The sequence below is a fragment of the Salvelinus fontinalis genome, chromosome 14 (genome assembly GCF_029448725.1).
Source record: "Salvelinus fontinalis isolate EN_2023a chromosome 14, ASM2944872v1, whole genome shotgun sequence".
Lineage (NCBI taxonomy): Eukaryota > Metazoa > Chordata > Actinopteri > Salmoniformes > Salmonidae > Salvelinus > Salvelinus fontinalis.
This window is the reverse complement of record NC_074678.1, coordinates 15182485-15199204: the sequence shown is the minus strand read 5'-3', so window position 1 is coordinate 15199204 and position 16720 is coordinate 15182485. Positions and strand designations below refer to the sequence as shown.

At 41.8% G+C, this 16720-nt stretch overlaps 1 protein-coding gene across 11 annotated transcripts in view; it reads left to right on the top strand.

Annotated features, from left to right (window-relative positions):
* The window catches only part of LOC129869534 (exocyst complex component 2-like), a 196599-nt gene that overhangs the window by 116939 nt on the left and 62940 nt on the right, over nt 1-16720 (top strand). The window contains exons 28-29 of one of the 11 annotated variants that reach the window (XR_008761965.1): nt 10361-10650; nt 11268-11425. The exons of 9 other annotated variants lie outside the window; for them this stretch is intronic. Coding sequence is in view for 1 of the 2 variants with exons in the window: in XM_055944021.1 (XP_055799996.1) it covers nt 11268-11361 (94 nt within the window). In the remaining variant the exon portion in view is untranslated. Of the gene's footprint in view, nt 1-10360; nt 10651-11267; nt 13258-16720 lie in introns of those variants that run through there. One more of the 11 variants, XM_055944021.1, reaches the window with a different exon arrangement.

The following is a 16720-nucleotide window of genomic DNA, read 5'->3' as shown; positions in this document are numbered from 1 at the left end:
CAAAAGAGCAACAACAACAAAAATAACAGTATGTCCTATTTACAGATGGGGTGTGTACAAGATAGATGGGGGGTAATCAATTCACATATGGTGTCCAGAGCACAGCTGGGGGCTGAGGGGGGTCTATAACAAGCGGCAACAGTGAGAGACTTATTTCTGGAAAGGTGGATTTTTAAAAGTAGAAGCTTGAATTGTTTGGGCACAGACCTGGATAGCATGACAGAACACTGCAGGCTATCTCTGCAGTAGATTGCAACTCCGCCCCCTTTGGCAGTTTCTTGACGGAAAATGTTGGAGTTGGGGATGGAGTTTTCAGACTTTTTGGTGGCCTTCCTAAGCCAGGATTCAGACACAGCTAGTACATCAGTGTTGGTGGAGTGTACGAAAGCAGTGAATAAGACAAATTTAGGGAGGAGGCTTCTGATATTAACATGCATGAGACCAAGGCTTTTACGGTTACAGAAGTCAACAAATGAAAGCGCCTGGGGAATAGGTGTGATGCTGGGGGCTACAGGGCCTGGGTTAACCTCTACATCATCAGTTGAACAGAGGAGGAGTAGGATAAGGGTACGGCTAAAGGCTATGAGAACTGGTTGTCTAGTGCATTGGGAACAGAGAATAAAAGGGGCAGATTTCTGGGCGTGGTAGAATAAATTCAGGGCATAATGTACAAACAAGGATATGGTAGGATGTGAGTACAGTGGGGGTAACCTAGGCATTGAGTGACTATGAGAGAGTTTGCATCTTTAGAGACACCAGCTAAGCTAGGTGAGGTCTCCCCATTTGTGGGTATGTGACAAAAGAGCTATCTAAGGCATGTTGAGCTGGACTAGGGGCTCTACAGTGAAATAAAACAATAACTATCCAAAACAGCAGAAGACAAGGCATATTGACATTAGAGAGAGGCATGTGTAGCGAAGAGACCATAGGGTCCAACGAGCAGCAATAGGTGAGTCCGGGAGCCGTTCGGTAGTCGCTACTATGCTAGGCGAGCGGAAGGCACGGCGTTCAGAAAGCTAGCGTGCCGGTGCTAGCAGATGGGTGTTCGGCGACATCGCAACAGAAAAGCCTGTTGAAACCACATCGGACGATTGCATCGGCAGACCAGTCGTGGCCAGCAGTAGCCAGCAGTAGCCACTAGGTTGTAGCTAGCTAGCTGCGATGATCCGGTGTAATGGCCCAGAGCTTGCGGCAGGAATCCGGTGATGTGGTGCAGAAAAGCAGTCCGATATGCTCTGGGTTGAAATCGCGCTGTGCAGACTGGCAGGTATTGACCGAGCTAAAGCTGGCTGGTGTCCGGGCTAAAGGTTAAGACCGCTAGCCGTGGCTAACAGTGACTACTAGCTAGTAGCTAGTTAGCTGGCTAGCTTCTGATTGAGGTTCCAGTTATAACGTCAAAAAATAGCAGATCCGTACCACATTGGGTGAGGCGGGTTGCAGGAAAGTATATTTAGATCGTAGGCGGAAAGTGAGATTAAAATATATATGAAAAATAACCGATAAACTGACTATTTACATTAGAGATCGACCGATTATGATTTTTCAATGCCGATACCGATTATTGGAGGACAAAAGCCGATACCGATTAATCGGCCGATTTATTTAAAAACAAATAGTAATAATATACACTGCTCAAAAAAATAAAGGGAACACTAAAATAACATCCTAGATCTGAATGAATGAAATATTCTTATTAAATACTTTTTCTTTACATAGTTGAATGTGCTGACAACAAAATCACACAAAAATTATCAATGGAAATCAAATTTATCAACCCATGGAGGTCTGGATTTGGAGTCACACTCAAAATTAAAGTGGAAAACCAAACTACAGGCTGATCCAACTTTGAAGTAATGTTCTTAAAACAAGTGAAAATGAGGCTCAGTAGTGTGTGTGGCCTCCACGTGCCTGAATGTCCTCCCTACAACGCCTGGGCATGCTCCTGATGAGGTGGCGAATGGTCTCCTGAGGGATGTCCTCCCAGACCTGGACTAAAGCATCCGCCCACTCCTGGACAGTCTGTGGTGCAACGTGGCGTTGGTGGATGGAGCGAGACATGATGTCCCAGATGTGCTCAATTGGATTCAGGTCTGGGGAACGGGCGGGCCAGTCCATAGCATCAATGCCTTCCTCTTGCAGGAACTGCTGACACACTCCAGCCACATGAGGTCTAGCATTGTCTTGCATTAGGAGGAACCCAGGGCCAACCGCACCAGCATATGGTCTCACAAGGGGTCTGAGGATCTCATCTCGGTACCTAATGGCAGTCAGGCTACCTCTGGCGAGCCCATGGAGGGCTGTGCGGCCCCCCAAAGAAATGCCACCCCACACCATGACTGACCCACCGCCAAACCGGAGGATGTTGCAGGCAGCAGAACGTTCTCCACGGCGTCTCCAGAATTTGTCACGTCTGTCACATGTGCTCAGTGTGAACCTGCTTTCATCTGTAAAGAGCACAGGGCGCCAGTGGCGAATTTGCCAATCTTGGTGTTCTCTGGCAAATGCCAAACGTCCTGCAAGGTGTTGGGCTGTAAGCACAACCCTCACCTGTGGACGTCGGGCCCTCATACCACCCTCATGGAGTCTGTTTCTGACCGTTTGAACAGACACGTGCACATTTGTGGCCTGCTGGAGGTCATTTTGCAGGGCTCTGGCAGTGCTCCACCTGCTCCTACTTGCACAAATGCGGAGGTAGCAGTCCTGCTGCTGGGTTGTTGCCCTCCTACGGCCTCCTCCACGTCTCCTGATGTACTGGCCTGTCTCCTGGTAGCGCCTCCATGCTCTGGACACTACGCTGACAGACACAGCACACCTTCTTGCCACAGCTCGCATTGATGTGCCATCCTGGATGAGCTACACTACCTGAGCCACTTGTGTGGGTTGTAGACTCCGTCTCATGCTACCACTAGAGTGAGAGCACCGCCAGCATTCAAAAGTGACCAAAACATCAGCCAGGAAGCATAGGAACTGAGAAGTGGTCTGTGGTCACCACCTGCAGAACCACTCCTTTATTGGGGGTGTCTTGCTAATTGCCTATAATTTCCACCTTTTCTCTATTCCATTTGCACAACAGCATGTGAAATTTATTGTCAATCAGTGTTGCTTCCTAAGTGGACAGTTTGATTTCACAGAAGTGTGATTGACTTGGAGTTACATTGTGTTGTTTAAGTGTTCCCTTTATTTTTTTGAGCAGTGTATATATATATCATACACACACACACATTTATGTAATAAGGACAATTGCAACAATACTGAATGAACAATGAACACTTTTATTTTAACTTAATATAATACAAATACGCACACGCACACAGCTCTGAAGTGACAATGATACTGAAGAGTCTGCTTAGGAGACAAATACTCTCAACTGTTTGAATAAAAATAGAGATTAAGTTACCTGTGATGAATGTTGAAAACAAAAACTTTAATTTCTATATGCAGGAAATCCTATTTTAATAATGGACATGGTAAGAATTGACAACCAAAGTGCGAGTCATAATTCCCATGACACCTAGCAAAATCTGAAAAGCGGTTCCTTCATTTATTCCATAGGATATTTTTAGATTCACTTAAAATAAGGTCTGTGTTTCGTGTAGGCTTACATCACCATGACAATTTTATAACTGTGTAGATATCCATAGGACAAGGAAACTCTGATCAATATTGGCTAAATATAAGCGAAGATAAAAAAAAAATCTAGAGTGGATTTATGAAAATATGTTGACAAACGTTACCTTATCCTAGTGAGATTTACACGGGTATCAAAACGTTGAGGCGGTTTAAGCCTGCACGAAACACAGTCCTTATTTGAAGTAGATCAAGACATTCTCTATGGAAGACATGAACGGTAAAATAATGAAGGAACCCCTTTCAAATTCAGCCGCAAGTTATTACAGGAATTATAACGCGTCGACTATTTCTCTCTAAACCATATACCTTTGACTAATCCGGAAACTATCACCTCGAAAACAAAACGTTTATTCCGTTCTGTATTTTATCTAACTGGTGGCATCCATGAGTCTAAATATTCCTGTTACATTGCACAACCTTCAATGTTGTCATAATTACGTAAAGTTCTGGCAAATTAGTTCGCAAAAAGCCAGGCGGCCCAAACTGTTGCATATACCCTGACTCTGCGTGCAATGAACGCAAGAGAAATGACACAATTTCACCTGGTTCATATTGTCTCCTAACCTGGATTTCTTTTAGCTAAATATGCAGGTTTAAAAATATATACTTGTGTATTGATTTTAAGAAAGGCATTGATGTTTATGGTTAAGTACACATTGGAGCAATGACAGTCATTGATTGATTGTTTTTTATAAGATAAGTTTAATGCTAGCTAGCAACTTACCTTAGCTTACTGCATTCGCTAACAGGCAGGCTCCTCGTGGAGTGCAATGTAATCAATGCAAGATTGGATCCCCCGAGCTGACAAGGTTAAAAATCTGTCGTTCTGCCCCTAAATGAGGCAGAACGTTCCTAGGCCGTCATTGAAAATAAGAATGGGTTCTTAACTGACTTGCCTAGTTAAATAAAGAATAAATAAAGATGAAAAAAATAAAAAATAAACGGCAAATCGGCACCCCAAAATACCGATTTCCGATTGTTATGAAACATTGAAATCGGCCCCGATTAATCGGCCATTCCGATTAATCGGTCGACCTCTAATTTACATGGGACAAATCAAACACACGTCCGACTGCTACACCATCTTGGATACATAGCGCGATGGGTTGGTATGCTACAGGAAGGTGGTCGCGTGTGTTTTCGAGGTCGAGGTCCTGAGTTTGAGTTTCCGTATGAGCTGAATCAGGGGAACGTGGTACTCGCTAATCAAGCTAGACTGTGATCTACAGTTGCGCTCAGCCCAACCGCTCAGCCCAACTGCAGTTGAAGGCCTTTTTCAATAGTGCGGCGAGTTGGAATGCTTCAGGAGGGCGGTCACGTGTGTTTGTGAGGGAGAGGTCCTGAGTTCAAGTCTCGGTATAAGCTGAATCAGGGGGAAGCAGTACTTGCTAAGCAAGCGGTGCGTCGTCCATTACATTAACTTCCTGATCGCTTCCCTATTGGCTTAAGCACATTTTTTGTATTGTTTTATTTAACCTTGATTTAAGCAGGGAAATCTCATTGAGACCAAGGCCTCTTTTCCAAGGAAGCCCTGCATGTACACAATCCGACTAATTTGCAACATTTACAAATACAAAATACTCTATCATCAACTTACAAATTTCAATTATAAAAAACAAGGCTGTGGCTATTGATCTGACTTTTTTGGGTTCTGACTTCAAGGATCACGTTCTGCGCATGTGTAAAATGCAGGGCTCCCTTTTACCTGCAGAGAACAGGCTACTTAGACGAATGGTGCTCATTTGATACAGTTAGATCAAGTAGAATCAATGTCTGCAAGATCACAATGTTCACAGTATTCTACATAACGGAACCAAATATAATAGCATAGTATAATGTAAGATCTTGAGTTATACAGTGTTGGTTCAAAGTAACCTACACTGTTGTTTTGAATGATGTACAGTGAGCGAATTTAAGAGCAGATGTGTTAACAAAGTAGCCTACCTTAGTACAGTTGAAGTTGGAAGTTTACATAGACTTAGGTTGGAGTCATTAAAACTTGTTTTTCAACCACTCCACAAATGTCTTGTAAACAAACTATAGTTTTGGCAAGTCGGTTAGGACATCTACTTTGTGCATGACACAAGTAATTTTTCCAACAATTGTTTACAGACAAATTATTTCACTTATAATTCACTGTATCACAATTCCAGTGGGTCAGAAGTTTACATACACTAAGTTGACTGTGCCTTTAAACAGCTTGGAAAATTCCAGAAAAGGATGTCATGGCTTTAGAAGTTTCTGATAGATGACATCATTTGAGTCAATTGGAGGTGTACCTGTGGATGTATTTTAAGGCCCACCTTCAAACTCAGTGCATCTTTGCTTGACATCATGGGAAAATCAAAAGAAATCAGCCAAGAACTCAGAAAAAGAAAAAAAGTCTGGTTCATCCTTGGGAGCAATTTCCAAATGCCTGAAGGTACCACGTTCATCTGTACAAACAATAGTGCGCAAGTATAAACACCATGGGACCACGCAGCCGTCATACCACTGAGGAAGGAGACATCTCCTAGAGATGAATGTACTTTGGTGCCAAAAGTGCAAATAAATCCCAGAACAACAGCAAAGGACCATGTGAAGATGCTGGAGGAAACAGGTACAAAAGTATCTATATCCACAGTAAAACGAGTCCTATATCGACATAACCTGAAAGGCCGCTCAGCAAGGAAGAAGTCACTGCTCCAAAGCCGCCATAAAAAAGCCAGACTACGGTTTGCAACTGCACATGGGAACAAAGATCGTACTTTTTGGAGAAATGTCCTCTGGTCTGATGAAACAAAAATAGAACTGTTTGGCCATAATGACCATCGTTATGTTTGGAGAAAAAGGGGTAGGCTTGCAAGCCGAAGAACACCATCCCAACGTGAAGCACGGGGGTGGCAGCATCATGTTGTGGGGGTGCTTTTCTGCTTTCACAAAGTAGATGACATCATGAGGAAGAAAAATTGTGTGGATATGTTGAAGCAACATCTCAAGACATCAGTCAGGAAGTTAAAACTTGGTCACAAATGGGTCTTCCAAATGGACAATGACCCCAAGCATACTTCCAAAGTTGTGGTAAAATGGCTTAAGGACAACAAAGTCAAAGTATTGGAGTGGCCATCACAAAGCCCTGACCTCAATCCTATAGAAAATGTGTGGGCAGAACTGAAAAAGCGTGTGCGAGCAAGGAGCCCTACAAACCTGACTCAGTTACACCAGCTCTGTCTGGAGGAATGGGCCAAAATTCACCCAACTTATTGTGGGAAGCTTGTGGAAGGCTACCCGAAACGTTTGACCGAAGTTAAACAATTTAAAGGCAATGCTACCAAATACTAATTGAGTCTATGTAAACTTCTGACCCACTGGGAATGTGATGAAAGAAATAAAAGCTGAAATAAATAATTCTCTCTACTATTATTCTGACATTTCACATTCTTAAAATAAAGTAGCGATCCTAACTGACCTAAGACAGGGAATTTTTACTAGGATTAAATGTCAGGAATTGTGAAAAACTGAGTTTAAATGTATTTGGCTAAGGTGTATGTAAACTTCCAACTTCAACTGTATTTTGCCTAGTGCCACGCGCTGTTGAGTTTTGGCAACATGAGAGAAAAAATGTGTTGGTGTTGTTGAAAGTGTGTGCCCTCAGGCCTGGAGGTCAGCAAAAGTAATTCCACTACCCAAGAAGAGTAATGCCCCTTTACTGGCTCAAATAGCCGACCAATCAGCCTGTTACAAACCCTGAGTAAACTTTTGGAAAAAATAGTTTGACCAGATACAATGCTATTTTACTGTAAACAAACAGACTTTCAACACGCTTATAGGGAAGGACATTCAACAAGCACAACACTTACACAAATGACTGATGATTGGCTGGGAGAAATTGGTGATAAAACGATTGGGGGGGCTGTTTTGTTAGACTTCAGTGCGGCTTTTGACATTATCGATCATCATCTGCTGCTGGAAAAACGTATGTGTTATTGCTTTACACCCCCTACTATATTGTGGGGAAAGAGTTACCTGTCTAACAGAACACAGAGGGTGTTCTTTAATGGACGCCTCTCCAACATAATCCAGGTTAAATCAGAAATTCCCCAGGGCAGCTGTTTAGGCCCCTTACTTTTTTCAATCTTGGCTAATGACATGCCACTGCTTTGAGTAAAGCCAGTGTGTCTATGTATGCGGATGACTCAATGCTATACACAGCAGCTACTACAGTGACTGAAATGACTGCAACACTTAACAGAGCTGCAGTTAGTTTCAGAATGGGTGGCAAGGAAACGTTTCGTCCTAAATCTTTCAAAAACTAAAAGCATTGTATTTGGAACAAATCATTCACTAAACCCTAAACAACTAAATTGTGTAATTAATAATGTGGAAATTGAGCAAGTTGAGGTAACTAAACTGCTTGGAGTAACCCTGGATTGTAAACTGTCATGGTCAAAACATGTTGATACATCAGTAGCTAAAATGGGGAGAAGTCTGTCCATAATAAAGTGCTACTCTGCCTTCTTGACAACACTGTCAACAAGGCAGGACCTACAGGCGCTAGTTTTGTCACATCTGGACTACTGTTCAGTCGCCACAGGAGGGACTTAGGAAATTTGCCAGCGCTGCTGGCCCTCAAATGTACACGGAGAGCTAACATTAATGATATGCATGGCAATCTCTCATGGCTCAAAGTGGAGGAGAAATTGACTTCATCACTACTTGTTTTTGTAGGGAGTGTTGACATGCTGAATGCACCGAGCTGTCTGTTTTAAACTACTAGCACACAGCTCGGACACCCATGCATACTCTAGAAGACATGCCACCAGAGGTCTCTTCACAATCCCCAAGTCCAGAACAGACTATGGGAGGTGCACAGTACTACATAGAGCCATGACTAAATGGAATTCTAATCCACATCAGCTAACTGATGCAAGCAGTAGAATCAGGGGGAGAAAAGGTAGAAGTACACCTTATGGAACAGCAGGGACTGTGAAGTGACACACACACAGGTACAGACACACGCATACACACACAAGCGCTAACACACGCACTCTACACACACGCGTACATTGTAATATTGTTGTGTAGTGGTATCATACATTTTGTGTTGTGGATATGTGGTGGTGTGACAGTGTTATATGATGTACTGTTTTAGCTTTTGTTTTATGTGTAATATAAGTGTCAATGTGTTTGGAGTAGCTGTTGCCTTGGAAGCAGCTAATGGGGATCCCTAATAAAATACAAATACAAATAGTTTATTAACTTGATACACAGACAATGACTGCAATATTTACCATATTGAAGCAGAATGCATAAAAATTAGATGCACTATGCAGATATCACTCTGACATTTCCTGGTTGCTGAAATACTAATAGTTTGCCTAATTTCAGTTTGACAAAACAAGTAAGTATCGTGTAGAGAGTCATTGTACAATCTAAACCACTGTGAAATATATTTTCCATAACCAACAATATTGTATTTTCAACTGTTTGAAGCTGATGTACAAAACCATAAGTAAAATACGCAAAAATGAAACGTAATAACAGGAAGCATAGAAACAATGCACATAGAACCGATCTACCGCTTCTTAGACTTGCTTTGAATGAGAATGATCTATAACTCACATTTCTATGTGAATTTGGTCGGATTGCCCAAATACAAAAGTTTGGACACACATACTCATTCCAGGGTTTTTGTTTATTTTTGTTTCTTTTCTACACTGTAGAATAATAGTGAAGACATCAAAACTATGAAATAACACATATGGAATCATGTAGTAACAAAAAAAGTGTTAAACAAATCAAAATATATTTTATATTTGAGATTCTTCAAAGTAGCCACCCTTTGCCTTGATGACCGCTTTGTTCACTCCTGGCATTCTCTCAACCAGCTCCATGAGGTAGTCACCTGGAATGCATTTCAATTAACAGGTGTGCCTTGTTAATAGTTAATTTGTGGAATTTCTTTCCTTCTTAATGCGTTTGAGCCAATCAGTTGTGTTGTGATGCGGTAGGGAGGTATACAGAAGATAGCCCTATTTGGTAAAAGACCAAGACCATATTATGGCAAGAACAGAGCAAATAAGCAAAGAGAAATGACAGTCCATCATTACTTTAAGACATGAAGGTCAGTCAATCCAGAAAATGTCAAGAACTTTTAAAAGAACCTATCAGGCGCTGTGATGAAACTGGCTCTCATGAGGACCGCCACAGGAAAGGAAGACCCAGTGTTACCTTTGTTGCAGAGGATAAGTTCATTAGAGTTGACAGCCTCAGAAATTGCAGCCCAAATAAATGCTTCACAGAGGTCAAGTAACAGACATCTCAACATCAACTGTTCAGGGGGAGACTGCGTGAATCAGGCCTTCATGGTCGAATTGCTGCAAAGAAACCACTACTAAAGGACACCAATAATAAGAAGAGACTTGCTTGGGCCAAAAACTCGAGCAATGGACATTAGACTGGTGGAAATCTGTTCTTTGGTCTGATGAGTCCAAATGTGAGATTTTTGGTTCCAACCTCTGTGTCTTTGTGAGACGCAGAGCAGGTGAACGGATGATCTCTGCATGTGTGGTTCCCACCGTGAAGCATGGAGGGGGAGGTGTGATGGTGTGGGGCTGCTTTGCTGGTAACACTGTCTGGGAATTATTTAGAATTCAAGGCACACTTAACCAGCATGGCTACCACAGCATTCTGCAATGATACCCATTCCATCTGGTTTGGCTTAGTGGGTCTATCGTTTGTTTTTCAACAGGAAAATGACCCAACACACCTCCAGGCTGTGTAAGGACGTTTTGACCAACAAGGAGTGTGATGGAGTGCTGCATCAGATGACCTGGCCTCTAAAATCACCCGACCTCAACCCAATTGAGATGGTTTGGGATGAGTTGGACCGCAGAGTGAAAGAACAGCAGCCAACAAGTGCTAAGCATATGTGGGAATTCCTGTTGAAAAAGCATTCCAGGTGAAGCTGGTTGAGAGAATGCCAAGCGTGTGCAAATCTGTCATCAAGGCAAAGGGTGGCTACTTTGAAGAATCTAAAATGTAAAATATATTTTGATTTGTTGAACACTTTGGTGACTACATGATTCCATATGTGTTATTTCATCGTTTTGATGTCTTCATTATTATTCTACAATGTAGAAAATAGAAAAAGAAAAAAAACTTGAATAGGTGTGTTCAAACTTTTGACTGGTACTGTACATATTGCAGCTTTAAATTTGAATATTCAATCAAATTTAAATAAAATGTTAAAACTGAATGCAATTTTCAGTCAATTCAGTTTCATATCCTGAAATAGAAGTTTAATTTATGAATTCAATAATTACATTTGCCCATTACAAATTCAAAAATATTGAATTCAAATACAGTTTTAGTTGGTACTGAAATCTCTCCAGTTACACCCCCATTTAATATCATGATTCTACCTCTTTCTTTCCCTGCTTCCATCTCTCTTTTTTTCGTTCTCCCGCTCTCTTTCCCTTGTTCTATCTCTCTTGACTTCTCTCTCTCTCTCTCTCTCTCTCTCTCTCTCTCTCTCTCTCTCTCTCTCTCTCTCTCTCTCTCTCTCTCTCTCTCTCTCTCTCTCTCTCTCTCTCTCTCTCTCTCTCTGTCTGCTTCTCTCTGTCTCTCTCTGTCTCTCTCTCTCTGTCTGTCTGTAGGTTACTCGAGGAGTTGCTAAATAGGTTTAAGAGCAGTATGCAGCTCCAACTCACCTGTTTCCAGCCCTCTAATGTCCAGCCTGTCAAGAGATGAGCCAAACGTCTGTACGTCTCTTCAACATTAATATAATGGCATTATACTATCTCTATCTATCAAATCATTTGCAATGCCTATTTACTCGTCTCGATAAGCTTTCACAGCCTTTTGTTCAATTGTTATAAGATCTATAGTAGACTGGAAATTAGCCTTTTCTCACACTAATCACATTTTTTATCTTAGATATGTACACTAATTTGCTTAGGGGGCAATTCCACGGCAACGGAATTACGCTTTGACTCAGTTTTTTCACCTTAAAATCTATGCCAAAAAAAACATTGATTTCAAAAGTTTAATCAACTCTTCTACTCTATGCACAGGGACTTTCAACAATCCACTGAAAAAATATACAAATTTAGTGGAAGAACTTTGCAGATGCTAACTTTGGTAACAGAATTATGGTAAAATCTCCCTCAGGCTTTTTCTCCCTCAATGTTTTCCAAAAACTCGGTTAAATATCTGCTCCTAATTAAGATTGAAAGACGTCTGCAGAAATCACCTATGAAATGACACCTTGAGTTTGAGCAAATCTATTTTGGTTATTGAAATACAGTAAGTGAAGTGGATTTACACCTGGTTACAGAATTAAAGTAATGAACAAACTAACGTCGTGGGTCCCTGATCTGTACTATACAGAAATGCATAATTATGGATTGGAATGTCATTCACCTAATGTTTCACAAGTTTGGACATCACAGTAGAGTACAGTACAGCACAATAAAGCACAGCAGAGTAGAGTATAGTTAAGTACATACGTCAATGATAGATTCAGATTTGGTCCGTTCCATCTGTCGTTAACATTAAGGCCGACTGACCAACTTTCAACTACTTTTCAACGTCCATGGACGTCCAGTGTCAGTCAGTGCTTAGTGAGTGAGGCTGCTGGTTACAGTAAATTAAAAAGTGAGGGGGCTCATGGGTAGATGTCAGTAAGAGCTGGGAGAGGTGACATAACTTGAGATGAGAGAGAGAGGCAAAGAGAGGAAGGGGTTCCTGAACATAACAGTATGCCAGTGGAAGGAATGACAGTAGCAGGGCTCTCAACTGTGGTTTGTGACTCTTGAGATTTCCCATTGTAGCTAATTCAGTTGCCGTAATTCTGTTAGATGTTTTTGTAATTGTTTTTTAGTTTTAATCACTTAATAATTCATAAACAGAATTGATATCAGTAAAATAGCTATAATTAACGATACAGTATGTGGGTATTTGGTAACGGAATTACAAGGCAATATTTCTTCAAATCAAAGACAGGAAAACAATTCCTCCAAAACTAAATATAAGTGTTGATATTAGTTGGCAGGGTAATTTACATCAACATTATTGTGTTTTGATGTATTTATAATACATTTTAAGACTTTTTCTGATAGATGTTATTTGTAAGACCCCTTTACCATCTGTTTATCCAGAAATCAAAGCATTTACTTATGCCTCATTTTTAAGATGGAAAATGGCTGAAAAGGGTATCTATGACTTAATTTGCCAATAATATTGACTCTTAACTTTCATTTGACACCCAATCTTATATGCTCCTATAAACGTCATGTTTTGGTGCTCATGGGTTATTTTTGATGGAAAGGCCCAGAGTAATTACATGGTTAATCTGGGCAGTCCCTCTACTGTAGAATCATGCTAATTATAATATTGTTAGATGGCCGCTCATCTAGCAATCAGCATCCAGTCCCTTTTAGCTAGTCTGGTTTTAGAGGCAGGACTGTCTCTACTCTCTTCTGCTAAGAAATATGTCAGAGCCAGCCAACAACTGTGGTCACAGCTCTCTGAATGTTCATAAAGAAACTGCAGGTGTGTTATATGTGGAATTTGTGTGAAAATGTTTCAGTGCTGTTCTGTCCTCAAATTAAAAGACCTGCCAATTAAAATACATATTTAAATTGATTCTGTTCTTGTGACCTGTCACTTTTCACCTTATCACTGTAAGATACTACGTTATTGAATGGTTTATTACACATTGCTGCCATTGTCATATCTACTCACACCCTACCCAACCCCACTCACTCAGACCATACAGTGTCCTTGACCTTGATTAGGCTTGTCCCATAGAAGGTTGTGCAGAGACAGTGCACTGACAGCTCACACATAGTCTAGCACTAGTAATGGGTAGGGCCAGTTAGACAGGGATGGGGTGTTAGTAGAGTGGGGTGGGGTAGGAAGTTGTGAATCGTTCTGCAAGATAGACAGCAAGAGGAGTGGTCTATGCTAACTCCATACTGGCTGTAAAAATTTAGGGCAGATTCGGTTGTAGGTGGATGGTTGCGGTTTTTCAGTATTTATGTGTTCGTATGTTTTAACCTTTATTTAACTAGGCAAGTCAGTTAAGAACAAATTCTTATTTACAATGACGGCCTACACCGGCCAAACCCAGACGACGCTGGGCCAATTGTGTGCCGCCCTATGTGACTCCCAATCACGGCCAGTTGTGATGCAGCTTGAATGTCAGACATTGTAATAGTAGATACATGCTGCCACACTCTTGACTCTCATGAGTTGAGCCATGGGGTTAGCTCAGGGGGTTTTATCACAAAAGATAGTAACATTTTACACACATTCATGAGTGATTATGAAAACATCACTCATTACCAGACAACTCAACACAAAACTCAATCGGGACTTGAATAGCCTACCAGCAATAACCTACACTACAAAATAATGTGGACACCTGCTCGTCGAACATTTCATTCCAAAATCATGGGCATTAATATGGAGTTGGTCCCCCCTTTGCTGTTATAACAGCCTCCACTCTTCTGGGAAGGCTTTCCACTCCACATGTTGGAACATTGCTGTGGGAACTTGCTTCCATTCAGCCACAAGAGCATTAGTGAGGTCGGGCACTAATGTTGGGTGATTAGGCCTGGCTCGCAAAAACATTTCTGTATGGACCTTGCTTTGTGCCCTGGAGCATTGTCATACAGAAACAGGAAAGGGCCTTCCCCAAACTGTTGCCACAAAGTTTTGAACTAAGCCTGCACCATGAAAAACATCCCCAGACCATTATTCCTCCTCCATCAAACTTTACAGTTGGCATTATACACTGGGGCAGGTAGCGTTCTCCTGGCATCCGCCAAACACAGATTTGTCCGTCGGATTGCCAGATGGTGAAGCGTGATTCATCACTCCAGAGAACACGTTTCCACTGCTCCAGAGTCCAATAGTGGCGAGCTTGGCATTGCGCATGGTGATCTTCATTTCATGAAGCTCTCGACGAACAGTTATTCTGCTGAATTTGCTTCCAGATACAGTTTGGAACTCGGTAGTGAGTGTTGCAACCAAGGACAGATGATTTTGACACGCTTCAGCACTTGCCGGTACCGTTCTGTGAGCTTGTGTGGCCTACCACTTCGCAGCTGAGCCGTTATTGCTTGTGTGGCCTACCACTTCGCAGCTGAGCCGTTATTGCTCCTATACTTTTTCACAACAACAGCACTTACAGTTGACCAGGGCAGCTCTAGCAGGGCAGACATGTTACGAACTGACTTGTTGGAAAAGTAGCATCCTATGACGGTGCCACGTTGAAAGTCAATGAGCTCTTCAGTTCAGGCCAATCTCCTGCCAGTGTTTGTCTATGGAGATTGCATGGCTGTGCACTCATTTTTATACACCTGACAGCATGGGTGTGGCTGAAATAGCCGAATCCATGAATTTTGCCGCTAATCTAACCAAAAATGCAAATAAAATATGAGATTGAAATGTTCTTATCGACAAAACAAACCCAAAAATGTGCTTATCTTCTTATTGCCACTATCGACTGTTCGAGAAAAAGCAAAGCCAAATTGCATAATGTGAGCTACATTATCAACAGCAGCACCATAACCCCAGGCCAGGCAGGGGAGATTTCATCAGCAGCACCATAACCCCAGGCCAGGCAGGGGAGATTTCATCAGCAGCACCATAACCCCAGGCCAGGCAGGGGAGATTTCATCAGCAGCACCATAACCCCAGGCCAGGCAGGGGAGATTTCGTCAGCAGCACCATAACCCCAGGCCAGGCAGGGGAGATTTCGTCAGCAGCACCATAACCCCAGGCCGGTCAGGGGAGATTTCGTCAGCAGCACCATAACCCCAGGCCAGTCAGGGGAGATTTCGTCAGCAGCACCATAACCCCAGGCCGGGCAGGGGAGATTTCGTCAGCAGCACCATAACCCCAGGCCAGGCAGGGGAGATTTCGTCAGCAGCACCATAACCCCAGGCCAGTCAGGGGAAAAGCCATTTAGACTGCGGTTGTTTTGATTCTCTCTTCTTTCTGGTCTGTTCTAAACTTAGCTCTCTATGTGGAGTGTCCACCCACGGATTCATTCACATCAGCAGTATGTTCAAAGCCCTCAGGTCTCATCCTTCCACAACCGGTACTGTTTACAGCTGGAGAAGTGAGGTGGGGAGGGGAGTTTTTACACCACACTTCTGTTCCATTTTGGACGCAGCTGAAAACATGTTTACATCAATCAAGGTGGATTCTTTGAAATAGGTGTTTTTGGTAATAAGGCTGTAATGGGAAGAACCACAGGTTACATAGGGATTGTGTAGGTAGGTGGTGGAACAAATGGTCAGACAAATTAATTTATTTTCTTTGATCATTCTTATCAGACATCTTATAAACCTGTTGTATGTTGTCTCATCCTTAAGGGTGTTTCAACTCTGTCCTTCCTTACAATGGTACACCTGTTCACTAATGGTTGTAATACATATCAGTGTAATTTAGAAGACTTTTTCATCTATAACCGTTTCCCCCAAAAATATAGTACATTATTACTATTACATATGTTACAGCATATTACAATTTAAAGTACTACCCAGTCTTATTTACTCTATCAGTACTACCCAGTCTTGTTTACTCTATCAGTACTACCCAGTCTTGTTTACTTTATCAGTACTACCCAGTCTTGTTTACTCTATCAGTACTACCCAGTCTTGTTTACTTTATCAGTACTACCCAGTCTTGTTTACTTTATCAGTACTACCTAGTCTTGTTTACTCTATCAGTACTACCCAGTCTTGTTTACTTTATCAGTACTACCCAGTCTTGTTTACTTTATCAGTACTACCCAGTCTTGTTTACTTTATCAGTACTACCCAGTCTTGTTTACTCTATCAGTACTACCCAGTCTTGTTTACTCTATCAGTACTACCCAGTCTTGTTTACTTTATCAGTACTACCCAGTCTTGTTTACTTTATCAGTACTACCCAGTCTTGTTTACTCTATCAGTACTACCCAGTCTTGTTTACTTTATCAGTACTACCCAGTCTTGTTTACTTTATCAGTACTACCCAGTCTTGTTTACTCTATCAGTACTACCCAGTCTTGTTTACTTTATCAGTACTACCCAGTCTTGTTTACTTTATCAGT